We start from the raw sequence: 23,618 nt of genomic DNA on the forward strand, positions 1-23,618 counted from the left end.
GGGGGGGGGAGACGGAGGGAACACCATCGGTGGTCGGGCAACTTACTTCACCGTGCGACACCGTGTCTTCTCATGGTGCGTGGGGCCTGTCACCTTCGCGCGCACTGCGTCCGTCTACTGCGTCATTCTGCGTGCGACTGACAAAGCGAGCCGATGAGCAGGCGGGCGGGCAGACAAACGAACGAGCGGTCGATCGGTTGAACGAGCGAGTAGCCAGTGGACGACAATGATGTCACCCGCGCGAAACGTCGATCCTCGGGTTTTCGCCGTCGGGGAAACGCGCCACGACGTAGTGGCGCGCGTGCGGCTTCCTCTCGCTTCGCACTCCGTTCGCGTTTCTCTCTCTCTCTCTCTCCCCCTCCTTTATTTCTCTCTCCTTTTTCCGTTCTCTGTCTTTCACGGGGTCCACTCGTCGTGGGCACGACGACGAGCGCGCGACGATAACGGGCACTGTGATAACACGCACGCGACGTAAGCGACGGTCCGCACTGCGCGACTGGACGCGGGCGAAATGCGCGACGGATCCGCCACTGGCTGCTACCGTTTCGCGTTGGCGTCAACGTCGTCGTAGTCGGGGTACGCGTGTGTGTGTGCGTGCGTGCGTCAACATCGCGCGCTCGCGGCCGTCTACTTGGCTGTCCCCAAAGAACGAAAACAATAATCAGCTGATTCGCCGATACGACGGCGCGAAGAAGAGTGGGGAGAACGAGATCGGCTGCGATCGGAAGTAGCCTCGCTCGCTTGCTCTCTTCCTTCCACTCGTTCGCTCGCTCACTCTCTCTCATTCGCGATCGCTCGAGACTGAGTAATCGATGGTTGACCTCGACGTCACGGTTAATCCTGACAACTTCAGCCAACCTCGGTCTCCGACGTTCTCTCTCTCTCTCTCTCTTTCTTCCTCCCTCTCTCTTTTTCTCTCTCTGCAGAAACATCGGTCCATATTTTGAACTCGCTTTCATCGATAAAAGTGCCTTGCACTCTGCTGTTCTGTTCGGGTCTATTTGACCCGAAATCATCTTTATCTCGCTGTTACATTCTTATGTGATTTTATGTGATTCGAGTGAGCGTTTTGACATTTCGCTTGGCTTCGTAGCTCAAGAACATTAATTTGAAATGCCAGCACGCTCACTCATTCATCATATAACAATGTAACAGGGAAGTAAGAGTGATTTCGGGTCATACAGGCCCGAGCAAAACAGCAAGGTTAATGTGATTTCTCAACCAATCGGGTGGTTCCTGCGCCACTTTCAGAGGCACTTTTGTCGATAAAAGTGAACTCAGAATACGGACCATCGTTTCGGGGGAATAATTCATCTGGTCATATTAAGAATATAAATATACAGATGATAAGGAGGGGGGTAACGACAAGTTAACGACAACAAAGAAGGAATAATGCGGGTCGAGGGAGCGAGCGTGAAGGTAACGTTTATCGCGCGTAAAGCCTGTCGGCACCGATGACGCATCGTAAATTACGTGTGCGGCGTAACAGCGCAACATCGCCGCGACCAGCTAGTGCTATTACGGAATGTAAGGCCTCGTTAGGTGACGTAAATCTGTAAATTGTGATATTGAACTACTGCGGCAAGCGTACAGCGGACCGACCGACCGACAATGAACAGCAGTGCCTCGCGGGGCTAACCAGCTGTCGCGACATCGCCAGCTGACTTCGACGGTCACGTGAGATCGCCCAGGTGACGCGCAGGCTGGCGCGCTGAATTCAACGGCGACTGCCACAACTCGCGTGCCTTCGATTTAGGTACGACGACGCAGTGGAAACCGCAACACCCCGTACAGTACAGAAGCTTGCAGTAATGTTGCCGCAACATTGCAGCAATGTTGACAACGTTACAGCAATATTGCTGCAAGCTTTTGTATTATATATGGGGGTGGTTTCGCGCCAAATTCTCGCCATTGGTTTTTTTTATTTCTTTTAGAAGCGGACTCGTAGGAACAAATAGTTCGAATGATGAATATGGGGAGGAACGGGAACACCTTTCTAACGTAATCACCGGGCACACTCCCCTCTCAAAGCGCATACGTTAAGTCAATATGACGATGTTTACCGTGACCTGCTTCTGTTTAATCGCAATTACACTAGCTCACGATGCCGCCGCCGCTCGTCCGAATTTCTTGCTGATCATCGTCGATGATCTGAGGACCAGTCTGGGATGTTACGGCGATAACAACGCGTACACACCGAACATCGACGCTTTGGCAGAGGATAGCGTTGTTTTCGCCGAAGCGTTCGCACAGGTATCCGTCTCCTCGGATGGAATGAAAATACCATCTTATAAACAAGATCAGTGTCTCCTCGAAAAAAAAAAAAACGTTCGTCTACATTCTCTAACTCGAGTTATATACAGTGAGGCAATAATATGATTGCTACTTTGAATATCCTCGAAACTATGAGGGTGAGGGAAAAATTTATCTAACAGAAATTACGTGGTGCAGAAGCGGTCGTTTTATAGCAACGCCTTTTTCTGGGTGGAGTAACTTCAAAGATCTGAAAGTTACTTTTGTCTTTTTAAATGGAATCATATAGTTTTTTTTTAATATAAATCGATTCCTATGATCATTTTTGCGTATAAAACTAGAGCCCCGGAAAAAAATTTGTCATATATAATTAGATAAAATTATATATAAATATATACATATAATAAATATATATAATGAATTACGCCTATATATATTTATTTATTTATTTATTTATTTATTTATTTATATTTATACATATATGGACATATTCTATATGTCATTATATATGAGAAATTTTTCCCCTCGAAGTAAGATCATCGAAAAATGAATACTTTTCGAAATATTTTACTTTTTCTCAATTATTTCAATTTCTATTCTAATTCTTTTCAATACAAGATATGAAATATCTCCTTTTCTCCTTACTTTTCTATAACATCATTTTAATACTTCTGTAAAAAATAATATTAGAAAAATCGATTATTAATCATCGCACATTAGTGTATCGATGCATTTGCAAAAATACGAGTTTTTTTTAAGTTTCTCTATTTTGTTTACAGCGATTGATTCAATCCTGACCTTCAGGTCTTTGAAGTTACTCCACCTTGAAGAAAGCATTACCACTATAAACCGCTTCTTAATTTTTGTTAGATAAATTTTTCCCTTATTCTCATAGTTTCGAAGATATTCCAGATACCAATATTTATTGTTTCATCCTTCTCCTGGAAAACTATTGAGGGCGCGTACAATTTTCTTTGAAGAAAACTAAGTACGTTTTGCTTGTCACGTTCGATGTATAAAAAAAAAGAAACAACTTATACACTTGCAGCAGGCTTTGTGTGCGCCTAGCAGGAATTCACTTTTGACAAGCAGAAGACCGGATACTCTTCAGCTGTATGATTTCTACAGTTACTGGCGCGATACAGTTGGCAATTATACCAGTTTACCGGAGCATTTAAAGAACAATGGTTACACCACGATGTCCATAGGAAAAGTATTTCATCCAGGTAAAGTGTTAGATTATATAAATAAATAGTACATTTTATAATTATATTATAATAAAAGTAGTTCGTATAAATAAATTAATAATTAACACTTACACTCGAACTGGCTTCCTAGTTTGGTGACATGTCCTTTGTGAATTTGTTTCCAAGACAATTCGTAGGAAATAAATCAATGAAAAACGTTGCTCCAACCCGAAAGCCAGATCGAAGAGACGTTTTAGAAGACATTTTATACTGCGAAAGCTTCAAATATCAAATTGATTATATATATATTTGTATAAATAAATGATAGTGATATGTTGTATAAATTTACATTTTTAACTCTATATTTACTACTAATTATATTTATCTGATTTTGAATTTTGTTCGTCCCGCACATTCCTCGTGAAAGTGAACATTTCATCTTGCAGGTATAAGTTCCAATAAATCTGACGATAGTCCTTATTCGTGGACCGAGAAACCTTTTCATCCTTACACAGATAGATATAAAAACGCTCCCGTTTGCAAAGCAAGCTCACAATCAAAAGCGGCACGAAATATCGTAATGTCCAATGAAACAATGTCAACTATGTCACACAACTCATGTAAAATATATCTTTTTGGATAACGCTTGTGTATATTATATATTATGTTTGCAGGTATGTCCGGCACACGTTTCAACTATGCCAAATAAAACATTGCCCGATATTGAGACGTTACAGGAAGCGAGAAGATTCATACATAAGCACAGAAGAGACTCCAAACCCTTCTTCCTCGCTGTTGGCTTTCAGAAACCTCATATACCGTTGAAGTATCCTGACCGTTTCCTAAGTACATCCTCTAGCTTTTACCGATAATAATGTTAAGAATATATTAGTTTCATTACACTTGGATATAATGATTTACTTAATTCATATAATCGTATGCAGTGTAATCTTTCCGTTTCTAAATATGTCGCAGAATATCATCCGATTCATAAATTTAAAATACCTGAGCCATATCTGTGGCCGAATGATGTAGATAACGTCGCTTATAATCCCTGGACCGACCTTCGATGGAGACAAGACGTGGCAGAGTTGAAATTAAAGTTTCCATGGGAAAAAATTCCAGGTATACATTTACCTATACACACATGTGTTTATTTCGCTTGATTTTACGTGTATCTACATTGTTACGTTTTCTTTTTGTTTTTTTTTTTTCTTTCTTTCTTTGAATCGGTGTTTTCAGAGAAGTTCGGCAAGCTGATTATCCAATCGTATTATGCAGCCGTGTCCTACATTGACAATCTGATTGGCAAACTTATGTATCAGTTGCACGTCTCGATGGTTCGAGAGAATACTATCGTAATATTAACATCTGATCATGGTACGCGTCTAATTAATAAACTAAAAGATATATAATACACACACATACACACACACACATACATTCGTGTTATGTGACAGAATATTAAATATATAGGTTGGGCACTTGGAGAACACGCTGTTTGGTCGAAGTACAGCAATTTTGACGTTTCTGTACATGTACCTTTATTAATATCGATCCCAACGCTCACATTTGATTCCGTTAATTACCACGTTGGAGCTGTCGATCGTACAAAATGTACCGCAAAAGTAGCAAACATCGCCAGTGAAACTGATGATTTAAAGTACGTGATACTGAATACTACGAAAATCGGCGACTCGAAAACGCGTGGAAATACAGGATATTATATGGACAAACGCAAGAGGAAAGTCTCAAAGGTGTATAATCGACAACGATATGATAAATTTATAAAGAGCGATGCGTCATATCGTGGAATGCAGAGGAAACGTAAAGTCACGAATGCGATCGTGGAACTCGTCGACATATTTCCGACGATCGCGGACTTGGCGGGCGCGCCTGTACCGATGTGTCAAATTCACATTGATAGAGAGCACGAGTCACGCTTAAGCAATCTTACTTATCGGAAGGAATCCGATCCTTGTAGCGAGGGTATCACACTTCTACCGCTCATAAGGAGTATCTCACGATGCCAGGTGAGACGACATCCCGTTTGATCTTCTAGATTCTACAAAAATATCGTACAAAATAAGAGATATATATGATTCTCTTTAATATTTGCAAAACTTTAGGACATATCCTGGAAGAAGGCAGCGTTCAGCCAATATCCAAGACCGGGAATTCAACCTACGCTCCACCCAAACAGCGATAAACCACACTTGAGAGAGATAACTATAATGGGCTACACTCTGAAAAGCAACGACTATCGTTACACCGCGTGGATACCGTTCGCGCATGAAACGTGTAAACCAGACTGGAATGTTCTTATCGCGGAGGAATTGTATGATCATAGGGTGGACAGGGCAGAAAATTTCAATATAGCCGCTACGCCAGATCTGTCAAGTACAAAGGAATACCTAAGGTCGTTGTTGAGAAATGGGTGGAGAAGTGCTCTTCCAACGTACTGAATTTCAACGCTTCAGTGCCATGTAAATATTAGTCATAATCAATGTTTAGTATATACACACATCCCCCGTTTTAACGAAACTCCTTGCTCGTTCGTTATGTGTAATACGTAGCTCAAATTAAATTAGTAAATCGGAGAATTAAAAGAGAATAATTTAGATATCGCTATATTTATAAAATTAAAATCGCACAACAAATTCATCATAATATTTCGTGATATAATTCATAACCTACTATATCTAGTGTGATATCCTACGTATCGTAAAAGACTTCTCTAAATTAATTTACAAAATATTTATAGGACGAATAGAACGCATAAATGAGGGGAAAAATAAACATTATATATGTGCTTAATAGCGTAAGATGAAAATGATTCTTTAACGTTAAGTTAACGAACTACAAAATAAGAAAAAGCCAGCTTCTTCGAGGCATACCTTACACTTTCCTTTCGAATGCTCTTGCTTCTGTAAAGGATTTGCAATACCAGACTTAACATGCGTCTAATATTATTGTATTGCACAGCCTGTACAGAAAATTCTTGAAAGTATAAAACGTGGAATTCGTCTACACGTGTTACAAAACTCATTACGGTTAATTGCAATAATATAGTTTTGCTATTAGTACCTAAGTAATAATTTGCGAATATCCTTTTATATTACATGAGAAAGTAACATCGAACGTAAATAATACATGTTCGTATACAGTTCAAATTTCTGTTGTAAAGCTCTTATCGTATTATATTTGTATAGATGTACGCATAGATAGCTTATCAACAATGCTAAAATATAATTATATTGTAGAAACTAAAATAAATATACAATATTCTTACTCCTCTTGATTTTTATTTGTAGCAGCTTGTGGTTGTACCACTTGCCCCGCTTGTGTGTTTATCGTACCGACATTACTTGTACTAGGGGCCACCTGAAAGTAAATTAATTGTATTCAACTATTCGCACTCTGTACGAATCATGTACGCCTGGCCCATTATAACAAGAATCACATATACAAATTTTCATCTTGTGCGTGTGTGTGTATGTAAAATTGGAAATTATATGAGTAATTCCAGTTATAACAGCCACGTACAAATGATATAGAGTGTACTACTACTTCGATTACCTCATTATCCTTGTTGCCTGTATTGTTAGTGGGAACATTTCGATATGTAAATTGCTTTGCTAATGGATTTACTCCACTTTGTGCGGGCTGGTTTATGTTCATGTAATTTGTCGCTTGCCCCGTAACCAATTGGTTCAATATTGATTGCTGTAACAATAAATGACAAATGAGCGTCTCAAAAAGTTCACATATTCGATGCGCGAACAATTATACTTACGTTGCTGCTGGTCGTTGGTTGTACTACCGGCATTCTTGGTTGATAGGTCTATAAATTTATATATTATTAAATATGTAATAAATTATTATTATTGTAAATTTTGAATTTTATCTCGATTATTTATGTTAAACATGATTCTTTTTAGCTAACGTTTGTTCCCGCTGACTTGATTCCCACTGATTGACTGAATCTTGGACATAACAATGCAATAATAAGAAATATAAAAATAAGAATATCGACAAAATAAATTAATTACCGGTAGTTGTACCCTATTAGGTTGAAGTACCGCTTGTCGTTCCCAGTAATTATACATATCAAGTAAGGCTCGATTTGTCATAAGCCTCTGTTGCTCCATCGTAGCGTTAGGAAACTACAAAAATTCCAGAAATATGAGTAACTTACTTAACGGTTTTCTACCGGAAACACCTATAATTCCATTTACAAGATGCTAACAACGACAGAAATAATCGAGAAAAAGAAAGGAAAACTTACAAACAAATTTATTTACAAATTCGAGGACTGCATATCAATGATTGAAAAAGAAGGAAAAATTGTCCTTTTGGCTTCCGGCGACTATAAAACGAGCAGCCGAATTCTCGCTAAGAAACATTTCACTAGAGGAACTTGGGGCAGTTATTCAGCATCTTATATGTGGAACGCGAAGTACTATCATATTTAACGGTAATGCTTACATCTTTACGGATAAGCTGTTGGAGATTCTCATACTGCATCTGTAGAGATACCGCATTCTGAGACATCATGCCGCTTTGATCGGCATTCATCATCAGATTGTACTGCTGCGGAAGCATATTGTTCTGATAAGACATTACCATTGGCGGCTTTCCTTTCTTTTCCTCTTCATATTCTATCCAGGCTTGCTTGCGTTCCTCCTCGTCCAATTCTTCTTCAGCCTGTAATAATCAATTTATCACATAAGGTATAGACACACGCAGGAAACGTGAGAGAAACAAAAGAAGATATCTCTCACCTTGTTCTCCAACAAAGAGTCATGCTCAAGGTAATTATCCACGATATCCTTATACTTGAGAAATATCTCCGCTAACAGTCGATCTTTAGGTAAATTCAACGTCGGCTTCTCCTTATCGTACGGCTCAAACATGTACAATTCATTCAGATCGTGATTACTGTAATGCCGTTCGATCTGCTGCTCGTCCACAACTCGACACGACAACGAGAGTTTCGTGACTTGACGATTATAAATCTTCTCCTCCATTGTTCCGGCCGCGAGGAAACGGTACACGTAACATGGCTTCTTCTGCCCGAATCTGATCGTGTGTAAAAATTAGAGACGATCAAAACTTGAGGAAGTGAATTAATTATATCAAAATTTAAAAAGTTCAACATTTCAGACCCTATTTCTGGGCTGTCTTCAGCAATTACTTAGTTATTAGTCCCGACTTTGCGCTTCTGGAAATTAGCGTGGCTGGATTCAAAAAGTTTCTTCTTGTTCGAAAAACCTGCATAGACGGTTTGTCACGTCTTTTCAACTACTCCGCTGAATTACGGAACGACACACAGTCCTTAACCCTTGCACTCGAGGGCTCCGGAGCGGAGCCATTTAAAATTTGTCTTCAAACTCTTCAAACTCAAATGCAAATAGCAAGAGCGGAATATCCTATACACAATAGTTTTTACGATTTGTCTTTGTCCTTATGTTATGAACTGAAAGTTATTTGCATTGTCTCCATAGCGGAGCCCTCGAGTTTGAAGACAAATTTTAAATGGCTCCGCTCCGGAGCCCTCGAGTGCAAAGGGTTAAATTTGTTAATTGCCGATGATGACGTAAAATAGAGTCTGAAACGTTCAATTTTTTAGTTTCAACCAGGGATTCAGACCAGACCGGAACTGAAAACCGTATGGAAACTGGTAGTTTTGTAAAACCGGAACCATAAATTGTAGCGAAATTTCATAAAGCCTATAGAAGCGGAGCCGAAATCGGAACCGTTAAATTTTTTTCGATTTACGGTTCTTTTCGGTTCATTATTTCGGTTCTTATTCTGTGACTTAAAATAATTTTTTTTTTCATTTCATAATAAAATTCCAGTTCTCACGGAAAAAAAACAGCACATTGATCAGTTATCGCGATAAATAGAAAATAAACTTCAAGCAAACGATATTGAACAGAAAAGGATTAATAGAAGAAATAATATATAACAATTTTGGGATGAATAGAAAGACAATTATCCTCAATAAATTGAAATTGTACGAATTATTCTGACGGAACATATACATCCTGAGAATGTTCGGAGAATATCAAGATATTCTCCGAATATTCCCAGAATCTACATAATTTATATGTTACGTTATGGAGAGGTAAATAACAAGGATATTATATATCCAAAAAAGTTAAGAATAGAAGATGGAAATAGTGAAGAAATGCTATCTATATCGAGAAAGAGATATTATTTTTTATAATATATTATTGTACACGTTATACATATATAATCTCAGCAAGGAAACAAGTTTAAAGAACCGAAACTCGAACTTTTATTAAATATTTTAGTATACTGGAAGCGGAACCGGACAGATATTTTCATTCGGTCCGGATCCCTGGTTTCAACATAATTAATTTGTTGTAATTCGTCTTCATGTCATATGTGAGATTAAAGATTCAAATTAAGTTATTTAGAACGGATAAAGAAAACAAAGGAGAACTTTTCAACGGAAAATCGACATTTGGCAGAGAAATAATACCTGAGAATTAGAAATGATTACAAGTTACTGGATTTCTCCGCTTCTTTCATCTCGGTCCATCTCTCCTTAAAAAGTGGTCGAGAATCGATCGATCTTTTGTATATTCCTGTAAATACCTGTATATTCGGAATATGCTTTGCACATCGTGAGAGGGGTTCCAACTGGCGTCGAAGATGATCACACGATTCGCTGCAGTCAGATTTATTCCCAATCCACCGGCGCGCGTTGATATGAGGAACAGTCTCGCTCTCGTGTTGGTGGGCCTGTTGAATATCCTGCACCATGCGCTTCTATTGTCGGCTGACGTTTGACCATCCAAGCGGAAATAATCGAGACCTAAGGCCCAGCTTCCCGTGTGATTGTCCAGGGACTCCAGCTGCACGTTCTTTTGCGTCTCGTCGTCTATCTTCCGGAGGAATTCCTCGATCAGAGTCAGCGAATACAGGGATTGCGAGAACACAAGCCTGTCGGGTAGTAAACAATGATGTAGCGGCACGATCGTTGTTTATCTAATTTTGTGTGTATGTGTGTGTTACGTAAGGGATACGTACACTTTGTCGCCAATTTGTTCGCATTCTTTCAAGATGCTGAAGAGAAGTAACAATTTGGCCGACACTTTCAGGTCTTCGAAGTGCTCGGGCTGTACGAACTGCAACCACCATTCCACTTCCGCAGGAGCGGCCTCCTTAGGCGACGGTTCTGGCTCCTCTTCTGGAAATCAACGCATCTTTGTAATTTAACAAACCTTCTCCTTTAAATACAATTAATAAATGGTTGTTGTGTTAGTGGCTAACTTAGAAAGAAAAGGATAATATATAGCGGGAGAGTGCTGTAAAATTGATGAAAATATGTCTGGAAGGTGTCAGGCAATAAGTGACAACGGTGGTGATTGGAGGACTTACTAATACAAAAACGTTACAGTACTGATTGTGTAGTACATGTGTCATTTTTTAAATATTTTTATAATAGTTTGAAAATTATGTCGGTCACGCACTTATTAGACAGACTGTACATCGCTGCAACAGTCGGGATTAATTAAGCTCTTATTGGCCATTACTTCTTTCCTTCTTAACCTTGCGTCATTATTAGTTCGTATATTATCGATTTTTTTATTTCAGTCACGAAAAAGTATTACAAGGCGTATGATAACCTTGCCGTAGTTATAGTGCGCAATTTCATATATTGTGTAAACAATAACACGAAACGACTTTCGACCACTGTTTCGACCACTAGATGACCAACTTCAGTAGCTTGTAAACATGAAATAATTAAAAGCCAACGTCCAAACGTGAAAAAGAAGACGTACAGATGCAAGGAGAAAAAAAAAAGAAAAAGGAGAAACATAAGGATACAAACTATACTCAGGTGCAACAATATCGAAAACTCACCAACGCCAGGATTATTCCTCGTTTTGCGTCTCGGCACGTTGTTTTTTATATCGTCGATAGCTTGAACGTCACTGTCGCTGTTCGAACTGCTGGGAGAACTGTCCGACTCGGTAGTATCATCGTTGATGAAATCCTTCAATGAACCCTCCGAATCGCTCGTAAGTTTCTTCTCGTTTGCCTTCTCTATTTTCTCCGCGTTCAAGCGCAAAACGACAGGATGCGTCCAGATCCTTTGTAACGCTTGAAAATCTGCAAAGAGAGATCCTCCCGGGCCATGATGACGTCTGTAAAAGAATAAACGTGACGATAACTTCCTGGAAATTTGTATCAGGGTTTTCGGCTCCAATATTAAGGGTTTGCCGTACCTGAAAACTTTACAGGCAAAATATTGACTTTATCTTACAAAGTTTATGTCGTACTGATTGTATAGAATATAACATTTATATATATATATATATATATATATATATATACACACATGTGTGTGTGTGTGTGTGTGTGCTTTTAAACAATGAAACTACGCGTGAAAATAAATTGGAATATTGCTCAAAATGACAAAATTGACAAAAAATGTGTGTGTGATCTCCAACTATCAATTAGCGTAAATATTTACATCATACCTGAAATCCTGCAGCTTATACATATGTGTCAATGCTCCAATCGAGAAAATTAAAAAGAAAAAAAAAAACGTTTTGATACATTTCAATTCAATTTAAAGGCTTAAGCAATACGAAAAGTTTGCGGAAACATTTCGATTAGATTTCCCGTTAGATATGATAAAACACAGCAGCGCGCATTCATCGCATTTACATTTACGTGCGATATACGTGTACAAGAAAACGCGAGAAAAGTAATCATGTCAGTTTTTATGCAACATAACATTTTGAGAATCATCTGTACGTATCGACGCTTAGGAAGTTCGTCATCGACTTTGGCATCCCCTTAAGCTTCAAAATGCGGTGTTAAAGTATCGTTATAACTTCAGAACATCTTGTATACACATCTTCGTTCGACATACCTTGCGAGATTAGCCAAGTAATACTGATACATTTGAATTTGCGTCTCTGTTAGTCTCACGAAGATAACGTATTCTTGCTTGGGCGGTAGGAACGGCGTGAGTACGGAGTAATCGAACCTCTGCACGCTGCCCTCCAACATCTTGTGCAGCACATGGGCGCGTTTCTTCATCAGCTTGACGTCGTACGCGGTGGAATCGTCAAACTGACCGTTCGTGATCGGGTTAACGAATCGGTTTAAGAATTCCCTCTTCGTGCCCAGCAAATTCGGCTTTACGAACTGCACCATACAGTGATCTGCGGGGACAAAACGGACGAGACAGTCGAAGGAAATGGAACGCGCCTCAAGGTAACACACTCACACTCTGTCAGATTGTTCTGCAACGGTGTCCCGGTGAGTACTATGCGTCGCATCGTCTTCACCATTCTTATGCACTTGCTCAACGCGGTGTCCTCGTTCTTCAACAAGTGGCCCTCGTCGCAAATGATGAGATCCGGGCCGGGATCGACCAGGCACTCGAGTATCGCCTCCTTCATGCCCTTACGAATATTCCTATTCGCCCCGGTGAGATTGCGGAACATCTCGTAGCCGATGATCAACACACCGCCTGTTTGCTGCCACCTCTGTAGCTGGTACTTCCTCTCGAAGTTCTTCTTGAACCTGAAATCGCCGTTGCAACAAACCGCCGTCGTCTTGCGTCTGATAATAAACTTACTTGGTCAGCTCGTACACGTTGACGTCGTCGTCCAGATCCGTCAGCCACGTTTTGTACTCGTGCACCCAATTGAGCACCGTGCTCAGGGGACAGACCACCAGGACCGTCTTCACGCCCGTCGTCTCGTGCGTAAGAAGCGTGTGCGTCAGAGCGATCACCTGCAACGTCTTGCCCAGACCCATGCAGTGGGCGATGATGCATCCGGACCCGGACGTGGATTTTATCCTCTCGAGAGACTCATAGCAGGCGTCCCACATGAACTTGATACCCTGCGCCTGATGCGGCTTCAGACGCTTCACCAAGTCCTCGTGTACGCTCACAAGCTCCTCCTTCGTTCCCGTATCGAAGTCCAGAACGAGCTTTTCCAATTTCTCCTCCCCTGCCAGCCTCATCTCGTACATCTCGTTGTACTGCAATCAAAGCATGCAGCGATATACGCGATGATAACGACAGCCAGCCGAATCGCATACCAGAGCTTGGCGTTCAGCAATACGCTTCAGCCTCTCCTCCTCCTCCTTGGCGGCCTGCTTCGTGTCATCCGCCACTTGCTTGTCCTTCAAGACCTTCCGAATGTTCTTTCGGCCGCTCTTACCAGGCGTCCCCTGGGAGGTTTGCATCGCGTCGCTACTGTCACTGTCAGACGCCATTTTCTTAATCCGCTTTCGCTTCGGTTTCGGCCTACAAGTATGTATCGTCAGCTTAAAAGCGTTTTGGCGGTGCCGAAGGTGCGGAAAGTAAAGCAAAAAATAAAGAGGCGAGCCAAATAAATATAATCTATATTGATTTGCCTCTTCTCTTCGATCGATGAATCCGTAGCTGACGATTTGCTATCACGACGCTTGCGCCCTTTCCGTTTCAGCTTCTCCTTCTTCGCGTCGACTGATCCTAACGAGATGACAGAGTCGCCGGAATTTCTCTTGCCGTCTGACGCTTTGGAGGAATTATCGGTGTCAGAATCGCAATCCGTCAATTTGATATCCGAATCGGAATCTATGATTCTCCGTGCGCCCTTCTTCTTCTTCTTCTTCTTTACCTTGGCCTCCTCCCCTTCGTCGGACTCGCTGCTGTAAAAAAAGAAATTGAAAAGGGAAATTCGTCCCGTGCTTCGTGAAACGGGAAGACTCACTTCCTCTCCTCTTTCTTTATCAATTTTTCTTGCTTCTTGTTCCATTTCTTCTTCTCAGTCTCGGAATCAGTGTCCGACAGTTTCATCGTTAAAATTTTATTTCGCCTCCAATTACTTTTCCCACTTTTATCTTTCTTATTCTGAAACATTTTAAAGGAGTAACGATTAAAAATCTCTACGTATGCGTATTCGTATCCATGCCATATTTTAATAACTTATTTTATTCTGCGTAACAAATTTGCAACTCAACAAATTGTCTCAAATCGCAGGAAATCGCATTGTACCTCGTCTTGCTTCGAAGTCTTGTCTTCGGGCTTTTTCTCAGATTTCTTTTTTTTATCTTCCGTCTCCGCACTTTTATCGTCGCTGCTTTTACTGCTGTCCGATGCCATTGGCTTTTCTATATCTAAATATATATATATATTCGCACTTAAGTAGCTATAATTGCACGAACCGCTTAATAAAATCTCATATATATATATATTGTACATTCTACAGAAATAATAACGAAAGTCTTATCCGAGAGACACAGAGAGCATTATCTCAATAGTTGGAAGAATTACAAGAGGAGAGACAAGAAATTAAGTATTTCTTTCTCTTCTAAGAAAAATTCCCGATTGTACTCGTCGAAGAATCTACAGTCGAGATGTGCCTAGGTCTCATGCATAGAATGATGCACCGTTGTAGGAATTATTACACGTCCAGCAGTAAATCGCTTACCGGCATCTGAATCAGAAGACTTTAACAGATTCTGTTTCGCGACTCTATTCGCCTCTAACAGTAAAGCCTCGTTAGACACAGGCGCATCGTCTACTTTTGCTACACGATCAACGGACTCATCGGATGTATAAATCGCTTCTATGGTCCAAGGACAGTTGTTCTCTATCCTCTTTAAATGATCCATCAAAGACTCCTCTTCAGCTGCCTCTTTGGTCGCCTGCTTCCCTCTTCCCTTATTCGATCTCCTCGAGATCTTCGATAATGCGTCGTCATCGTCCGTCGACGCGTCGTCGTCGGAGTCTTTTCTTGCGCTTTTGTGTCTCTTTTCGAGCTTATCCAGATTAACAAGACTGCAAAGGACAATGGAAATAAGGTTTCCTTGGATAATGATTAATACGGCATAAGTATTGTACGAAAAATTTATTGTGTAAAAAAGAAAACTTCTCTCTTCCCTCTCTTATATACCAATTCGGCAAAGTTTTTAGAAATAAGAGACACGAGATTACAATAAGAACAATCCTTTTTTTGTACGCAAAGATCTCTTCTGTCGTAGAAGTTACAAGAGTATTGCTTCCACTGTATCATTGTAAGATGGTGCTAATTGTAATTATATAGATACATATCACTGCTATGTTAATTACTGTATATAATAATCTGATCACTGAACTGTATAATATACTGGAAAGAGAAGCAACGTCAAAGCAAGCGACGTGAGTTATCGAACCAAGAGTGTAGAGAAATGATGCGCTCTCTGTCTCTCTCTCTCTACAATTACAGTCAGTTGCTCCATTTATGAATTAAATCGATTAAATATATCGACAAAATATACCGAGCAATGAAGTTTTCATGCGACACACAACACGTATATATAAATTTACAAAATGCACAAGCCGATTTTTTATTTCGGAAAATTTCAGGTAAAATAAGCCGATCATTCAGATACACACACTCTCTCTCTCTCTCTCTCTCTCTTCCTGCTCAAATTGTTTTCTTTCCGGTATGTTATCAAGTTCACTGATTGCAATGATCAGATCAACGCCATGAACAAACAACAACTCCTCGTTTGGAGTGTTTCGGGATGTCTCACAGAAAGGTCATCGTGATCGATGCAATTCATTGTCTTCAAACATTTGCAATCATCAAAATTACAAAGGTTCGAACGTGTGGACACGATGCACAAGTATTTGCGGAAAAAAAAAAATCGTGAGAGAGAAACATAATTCTACGATTCTTCATGCCGATTGCCTGCCGTTTCTACTTCGATGCGAACTATCTCACAGACGTCCGAGTACGGAGGGAAAGAAGAAAGAAAATGAAATAATCGCTTCATACTCGGAGGAAAAAAAAAAAAAAACGAAAAGAAAAACACGACGAGATAATATAGTTAATATATGTATAGATTACTTCATACGGTGTAAAGCAACATACAAAGGTTGTAGTGTGTATTCTGAGTACCTTTTCAGCGCCTTATGTTCCAGATATTGCTTGGACTTTTGTAACGCGTGCGGATAGCGTTCGAGGATCTTCTTCGATAATCGCGTTACGCGGACCTCGCAAGTCGCTCTCAACTTTTCGTCATTCAGATAGTGGTGATTCCTGCGGAGATTCAGCTTCCTTATCTTCACGGAGGGGGAGAGGATCGCGTCGGAGTCGTGATTACGCTTTCTGTTCCTTCTATTGCAGCCCAAGACGCTCGTCTCCGTCTCGGACACTTGGATGTCGGAGGAGGAATCGTCGTCGCTATTAGAAGACGCCAAGAGCGCCTCCTTCGCTTTGATATCGGCGGCATCCTTAGCGTTCAACTTCTTATCGTCGATCTTATCGGCGATCTCCTCCGATTCCTGTGACTCGGAATCCTCCGAGGTGCTGCTCGCCAACAGAGCTTTCTTGGCGGCCTTCTCGGCCTCGACACTCCCGTCCTTGTATCTCTTCGTCTTGTCGCGAGTTCCCTCGCTCGATTTATCTTTCCTGCTCTTCTTCTTCTTCTTCTCGGCGTTAGCCTCAGCTTTGACGCCGGTGTCGTTTGCATCGTCCGCCGTTTCGCTTTTCTTCGAGTCGTCTATCACCGAATTCTCGTTCACCAGGCTTGACGTTGAGCAGTTCAACAAGACATCATCGGAATCCGACTCTGCCAGCAGAGTCTTCTTCGCCAGTATTTCTGCAAGCTTCGTCTCGGCGTCATCGAGATCCGCTTTTTCGCGCGAGTTCAAGTTGTCAACATCGCGACTATTCCCGTTGCTCGTCGTGGCGGCCACTTTCTCGAGTTCATTGCGACCCTCCGAACCCGCGTTTTCGTTACCTTCAGGCCGGGATACTTCGCGTCCTTCTGCGTTTGGGATCTGATCGCCATCGGCCGTCGCGACACGATTCGCTTCGTCGTTCGGGGACGCGATTTCGCCGGTATCGTGATCAGACGTCGACTCAGTTCGATGCGCAGCTCGTTTCACTTCGCTTCCGTCTGATTTTCGCGGCTCCATCGTGTCCTCCGCGCTCTCGAATTCACCGAAGGAATCCTCGAACATGTCGTCCATCGATTCATCGATCAAGCATTTGCCGGCTCGCACGTTGTTATTCCGCAACGTCGTCGTCTCGCAGTTAGTCGTCTTCTCCGGAGAATAATTACAAGTATTGTCTTTGTTCTCAGGTTCGACCGGTTCCGACTGTTCGATCTCGGTATCTTTGTTCTTCGATGACGCCTTGTTGTTATCAGTGTCGCTCGCGCATTCCGGAGCCGATTGTTTGCTCGGCCCTTCCGCGTTGGCCCTCTTCTGTTCCGACGCGCCTAACACCGGCGAAACGATCAGGTCGTCTCGCGAATTCTCGTCACTCTTCTCGCACTCCTCCAACAACCTGTCTATTATCGGTTGCTCGTTGTCTTCGTTGACGACCGTATCAACGTCGCTGTTGTCCATCGCCGACACGTCGACGCGAGCAATTTCCTGAACTTTCCGAGACGACCTGCTCTCGTCCGCCGAAAAGATCTCTTCGCTGTCGCATTCAGACACTTCCTTGCTGTCCTGTTCGCGAAGCTTCTCCTCCTCCTCCTCCTCCTCGTGTGTCTTACGTTTCACGTCAGTCTTCTCGCTTTGCGTTTTACGCTTTACGCACGCGTTAGTGGTCTCCTCGGAAGGCGATCGTTCTCCGTCGCGACCGACTTCTCTCTGCGCTTCCGTCTTCTTCGGCTCGCCCATCGAACGTCTGGATTTCTTGGACCAAAGCTCGTAGAAGGCCGTCAGCTCCTTGTGCTTCTTACTCAACTTCGTCATTACTTCGTTCACCTTTCGCGCCGATATCAGTAGAAGCTTCTCCTCATCTTTCTTCTCGTACAGCCCTACTATAACTTCCATATACTTTTGGAACGTCGAACATATGCTTTTGCATTCTTCCAGAACCTCCTTCACATCCCCAAAAGTTACATTCATCTGCTCCTCGTCATCGCTGTCCTTCTTCATTCGGTTACCCGAGGAATTCCGTGCGGCGGGCGACTTGGTGTAATCCACATCCAAATCTTTCAACCGTCTCATCACAACGCTGTGTTTCTCGTGAAGGAGTTTTTCCCTTTGGAACTCCTTGCCACTCGAGTCCGAGTCGTCCTCCCGAGTCTTCCCCTTCAAATTGTTACGTTTCCGCTCCTCGTTGTGCGACGCAGCGCGACTCGCAGGACGCTTCTCCCCGCTTTGCTTCGTATTCTTGGCATCTTCATCCTCCGACTCGCTAGTTGAGTAGCGATACTTGTTTACCTTGCTCTTAGCGGTTCTTACATTATGAGATCTAACATCCTTCTTGCCATCCTTTTCCGCAGCATGTCCCGAGGAACTGTTGAATGTTTTCGGCACTTTGCTCGTGGAACCGTCCTTATCACTTTCACTATTAGAAGCATCGGTCACGTTATTCCCTCTGCTTTTCCGTTTCTCCGTAAATCTATCGTGGGACCTTCTTGCATGTTGGGGTTTAATTACCTCCTCTGACAACACGACAGAACTGTCATCCGAATCATCACTAGGATTCTTGCTTTTCTTCGGGGCATCTCTCTTATTTACAACCGGCTTCGAAGCCGACGATGAACTACTCGAGTCCTGACTGCTCGGAATCGGCTTGACTTTTTTATTCTTCTTGGTCTTTATTATCTTTTCCTCATTGTCGCTCGTCATATCGGACGAATCTACTAAAGTCACTTCTAACGGTTTCAATCGGTGAGAATCTTGATTGTGTGTTTCTTTCGTAAACTTCATGAATTTCGAATAGAAATACGGTAGTTTCGGTTCAGAAATACTATCTTCATCATCGCATAATGCGTGCAAGCTTCGCTGTACCCTTTTGGTTTTTGCTATTGTTTCTTTTTGCGACGGTAAGGTATGTATTTGAGTCTTGAAGATGTTACTCCTGTTACACCTTCTGAAACAGAAGATCCATTCCATATATGTACATATATCTTCTCTCTTGGGTCTGGTGTAGTATCATGTATACATGCACATCCTTCATCCTTCTTTATAATTTCTTTATATTCTCGATAGATTTTAATCTGTCACAGCCGTTTCTGTGGCTCTAGAAACGCGATATATATTACTTCACTTTCTTCTTTCTCTTGTGCGTTCGTCTTGCTTCTACAAAGTTTTCTCAATAATGGAAAAAACAATCTTCTCCTATAGTAGATTATGTTATAACAAAACGGACCAACAGTATCGATGAGAAACGTTAAAAGTGCACATGCTACATGATACATTTAACATCGTCAAAACATGCAATTTAATCTCTAAGATATATATATAACTACTAAAAGTTGTTATATAATAGTTGCACAAAGCTTTAAATAAATCATTTTATAACTTTCTAATATTTAATGAGATTTCATGCATTCACGCGATATTCATATTTTACATTAAATTGTAATATCTTTCACGAAACCAGATGTATCAAGATACATTTAAATGTTTCAAATATACATCAAGTGTAAAAACAAGAACAGTTCGCATAGCTTTGACAAATATTCCGATGATTTCTACAGTAAGGAACAAAGAACTTTAGGAAAGCACATGAAATCGTTAATTAATCACTAATTAATGCGTAAATCATAATATCGATAGTAATTAACATAATCACTTGTATAATAATACATCTATATTATAAGCATTTAAATGTTTCAAATACATCAAGTGTTAAAACAAAAATAATTCGCATAGCTTTGACAAATGTTCCTATGATTTCTACAAAAAGGAACAAAGAACTTTATGAAAGCACATGAAATCGTTAATTAATCATTAATTATTACGTAAATCATAATATCAATTGTAATTAGCACAATCGCCTACACAAGAATGTATCTGTATTGTATACATTGAAACAGAATTTAAAAAACACACAGATGTGTCAAATAAAACTGTATATTCTTAGTCAAAATAAATATTGCAATTAAAATATATATATTTGGCTATACTTACTTAGGAAGTGCGTTCAATACAGCAGCACACACAGCTCTTAACTCCCAGAGTGGCTTGGATTTACATACAAAACATCTCCAGTCTTCATGTTCTGCATCCAGTAATGACAAAGTTGTATTTCTTTTTATACAATTCTGAAAGTATAAAATCATATCTTATAAATGTAACGTCAATTATAACAAAAGTTATAATGTTAATAAACAATATTAGCAACATTTTTTTTAATTTGAACAAAGCAATTATTACCTTACAAAATGCAGAGAAACACTTCTTATCACTACATATATATAACTTTTTTTCCTGACCACATATGTAACAATATCTCTTTTTATTAGATGGTTCACCTAGAGCTCGAAAATTTTTTTGGCATGTCTGACAAAATAAAAAGGTAATATTATATAATAAATGCATACATATACATATATACATGTACATATATATGTTTATAAAAGATCAAAAGCTTTGTAATATATATTATTTCAAATGCAAAATGTAACGTATCAGCTTTACCTCACATTGCAAAATTCCCAATAATGGATGAGAAAAAATATGTCCTAACTCAATTTTCAATCTATTGCCACAAGAAGTGCATGCTACCTGCCTGTCTTTAATGATTCGGATATCTAAACATAAAGTATTTATGCATAAATCTTTGATGAATTATTCGCACAAATTCAACATGAAATATTAATATGTATGGTTAAATTTCCTTTAATTATAACCCTACTCAATATAAATAATGATAATGATAGAAGCTCCATAATATAAAATCAACAAGACGCAAAATGAGAGTTTGAAGTACAATAACACAAGTAATATCAAAACTTTATTATCTTCTTTATTGTCGTAAAAAGTTAATATTAAAATGAATATCCAAATACACAACTATAATCTCAGAGAGAAATAAAAAATGATAATACCTATATAATACATAAACATAAAACTACACTCATAGCACATAATACATAACAGCATATAAACATATATATAAAACTATATTCTAAGCTTATATTAATAAATATCTTCATATTACAGAATTACTCACTATGAAAATAACTCGATAACTTACCATGAAAATTTACTGTGATATTGCAGAATTAACTTACCATGAAAATGTTTATCCCGATAGGCAAGCTCTTGTTTAGTCGTATCAATACCTTTCTGTATAAACAAAAAGTAAACATATTAGATTGAGATATCATATACAGTAATATAATATATCTTACCATAAATGACATCATTGCAACCTATTGTTGATGAGCCGATTATTATTGTTAAAATACATATATGTGTATGAATATATATATATATATATATATATGTGCGTATATATGTGTGTACGTATAAAATAATAAACTAACAAATGAAATGTGAGAACTCTTAATCGGCTGTGCTGCAACGGCGTGCGATGGCCATTTTAATGCTATTTTACGCGTGCAAGCGTTCACGAATCCGTGTGTATCCCGGGCAATCGTGCAACTTCGTTAAGGTTACGTTGTCGCTCGTTCTCTAGAGAGTGCATCTGTGTCATTAACGCACACATACACACACATGGGATCTGTTAAACGTATTCGTATTAAATATCGTCGTCGTACGTATCAACACTGCTCTTCGTTACTGCGGTGAAACGTTTAGCAACATTAACATACATCGTTTCATTCCTCGTCACTCACATGTACCAACGTTCGTTCAACCTCGGAACGAGTCGAGTACGACCGATAACTCCGTCCGTTCGAACGCACCGTTAAATTATTCCGTTATTCTCTCGCGTCGTAAATACAACGCCGACGAAGACACACGTTATATCAGGCTTCTCACTCAGCCTCAGCGTGAATTTAACCTGCCTGATCGATCAATTGTTTTTTTCAATGGCGGGAAGGATGCCGTGATTTGCCGCGTACCAACTACTCGTCTACTCGAATAACGCGCGATACACTTGACTCGAAGATGGTCGCCTCTTCGTCTGAACAACGCGTTGGAACATGTAAGACATGTACCAGAGATGTCGACAAAGGAGGTATCAAGCTAAATATTACAGATTGAGAATGACGGATTGAAGATGAAAAACTCGATCAATCGGAACGGGACGAGCCAGTGTCGAAATTGGTTGATTCGTGGAATCGCTTATCCGCAACCTCAGTCGTAAGGCCTATCTGGACAAACTCGCGTAGCGTCTGATGTACATGCGGAAGAAAACTGACCAATCATGTGTCCACAAAGCTGGTGGCCCATAACACTTATTTCGTATTGGGATTGCTGCGCACTGGGAATACCTCGTTCTGATTGGTGCATTTTAAAAAATGCCTTTTAAGGCCAGTTTACAATTCTCCGGTTAACTTAACCCGCTAATTATTCCATTGGAATTGACTGATCGCACTTGTCGTTAAGAATAACCGATCAGAAATAACCAATCATGGTTGATGGTTATTTCTGATCGGTTATTCTTAACGATTGATTCAATTCTTTACGTCTTATGGTCAGTTCCACCGTCATGGTTTAAATCTAACCGACGATTAATTCAACGGTATTGACCAATCACATTGATCGATTTAACTAATTCACCAGTGTGATTGGTCAAATCTGTTAATTCGTAGATCAGATTTAAACCATGATGTTGCAACCGAACATTAATCGGTCGATTAACGCCTGTCTCTATCATTATAGCTTAAATCTAATCATGACAAATCATATTGATCGGTTCAATTAATGCGTTTGGGTCAATTTCAATTAAGTTAATCGTCGGTTAGATTTAAATCAAGATGGTAGAAACAGGCATAAATTAGTTGAAGTTGACGAGACCAGTTTCCTCAGTCCGAGTTTGTTGGCAGAATATAGAAGAAGTCCTAGAAGATATTGCAAATGTTAGTAATTTTGCAGTAATTTCTAATAATCATCAAGTATTATTTAACTGAAGTCAGTACACAATAATCATCACCTCTGATTGATATATTGTCTTTGAACCGTTATTTGATTATTCATATGTAGTTACACCATATTACACCTTCTGCACTCGAAATGAAGAGCACAAACGTTCTTTCGCCTTCTTTCCAACGCAATGCTCATTTTTCTACGACAAAAAGATTATTACAGCCGGTATTCATAGTCAGATCTTATATTATTATATTATAGACCATCTTAAAGTCTTTATCTACAGATTCTTCATAACCAATGAAATGAACCGTACAGCATTTAAAGATTAACTCAAGACGGCCTTATATATATATATATCTGATTACGAATATCAGCCTGTGTCTCGTTTCATA

The 23,618-nt window shown here is 40.1% G+C and overlaps 3 protein-coding genes across 14 annotated transcripts in view; 1 reads left to right on the forward strand and 2 right to left on the reverse strand.

Annotated features, from left to right (window-relative positions):
* LOC106749423 overlaps positions 1-132 on the reverse strand; it is a 13,216-nt gene extending 13,084 nt beyond the window's left edge. For both annotated transcript variants that reach the window (XM_014628840.1, XM_014628835.1), the window contains exon 1: positions 47-132. The gene's annotated coding sequence lies outside the window, so the exon portion shown is untranslated. The remainder of the gene's footprint in view (positions 1-46) is intronic.
* Positions 71-5,958, forward strand: LOC106749424 (iduronate 2-sulfatase). 10 transcript variants are annotated; one of them, XM_014628843.1, is made up of 10 exons: positions 71-1,419; positions 1,490-1,756; positions 1,935-2,253; positions 3,302-3,479; positions 3,887-4,017; positions 4,115-4,286; positions 4,416-4,565; positions 4,683-4,820; positions 4,917-5,473; positions 5,570-5,958. In XM_014628843.1, the coding sequence occupies exons 3-10, from the start codon at positions 2,050-2,052 to the stop codon at positions 5,903-5,905; spliced, it is 1,866 nt and encodes a 621-aa protein (XP_014484329.1). In that variant the 5' UTR covers positions 71-1,419; positions 1,490-1,756; positions 1,935-2,049; the 3' UTR covers positions 5,906-5,958. The 10 variants fall into 10 exon arrangements, with proteins under 10 accessions (XP_014484329.1, XP_014484332.1, XP_014484327.1 ...); XM_014628846.1 differs by having other exon boundaries at positions 1,543-1,756; XM_014628841.1 differs by having other exon boundaries at positions 71-1,060; positions 1,156-1,756.
* A 96-nt stretch (positions 5,959-6,054) lies between these two features.
* On the reverse strand, positions 6,055-22,513 carry LOC106749422 (transcriptional regulator ATRX-like). Of its 2 annotated transcripts, none has more exons than XM_014628834.1 (23): positions 21,582-22,513; positions 21,462-21,516; positions 20,866-20,978; positions 20,602-20,727; positions 20,356-20,489; positions 16,373-19,312; positions 14,918-15,267; positions 14,482-14,603; positions 14,198-14,337; positions 13,860-14,132; positions 13,542-13,749; positions 13,072-13,481; positions 12,718-13,016; positions 12,358-12,652; positions 11,340-11,623; positions 10,503-10,662; positions 10,068-10,415; positions 8,225-8,522; positions 7,929-8,147; positions 7,493-7,606; positions 7,237-7,284; positions 7,020-7,166; positions 6,055-6,824 (listed from the first exon to the last, which is right to left on the reverse strand). In XM_014628834.1, exons 1-23 carry the CDS (start codon positions 21,594-21,596, stop codon positions 6,729-6,731), a joined length of 7,194 nt encoding a protein of 2,397 aa, XP_014484320.1. In that variant the 5' UTR covers positions 21,597-22,513; the 3' UTR covers positions 6,055-6,728. The 2 variants fall into 2 exon arrangements, with proteins under 2 accessions (XP_014484320.1, XP_014484319.1); XM_014628833.1 differs by having other exon boundaries at positions 13,860-14,135.
* Between the last annotated feature and the right edge of the window lie 1,105 nt (positions 22,514-23,618).

Source organism: Dinoponera quadriceps, unplaced genomic scaffold, assembly GCF_001313825.1.
Source record: "Dinoponera quadriceps isolate SergipeBrazil2010 unplaced genomic scaffold, ASM131382v1 scaffold3775, whole genome shotgun sequence".
In the NCBI taxonomy this organism is placed as follows: domain Eukaryota; kingdom Metazoa; phylum Arthropoda; class Insecta; order Hymenoptera; family Formicidae; genus Dinoponera; species Dinoponera quadriceps.

What these genes read in the sequence shown, in the direction of transcription:
- LOC106749424 (XM_014628843.1), top strand. Translation starts at nt 2,050, where the DNA reads ATGACGATGTTTACCGTGACCTGCTTCTGTTTAATCGCAATTACACTA. An exon ending in AGGAAAAGTATTTCATCCAG is followed by an intron (nt 3,480 to 3,886) that starts GTAAAGTGTTAG and finishes TTCATCTTGCAG; the next exon opens with GTATAAGTTCCAATAAATCT. An exon ending in TCCATGGGAAAAAATTCCAG is followed by an intron (nt 4,566 to 4,682) that starts GTATACATTTAC and finishes CGGTGTTTTCAG; the next exon opens with AGAAGTTCGGCAAGCTGATT.
- LOC106749422 (XM_014628833.1), bottom strand. An exon ending in AGACTTCGAAGCAAGACGAG is followed by an intron (nt 14,338 to 14,481) that starts GTACAATGCGAT and finishes AAAATGTTTCAG; the next exon opens with AATAAGAAAGATAAAAGTGG. An exon ending in ATAAAGAAAGAGGAGAGGAA is followed by an intron (nt 14,136 to 14,197) that starts GTGAGTCTTCCC and finishes CTTTTTTTACAG; the next exon opens with CAGCGAGTCCGACGAAGGGG.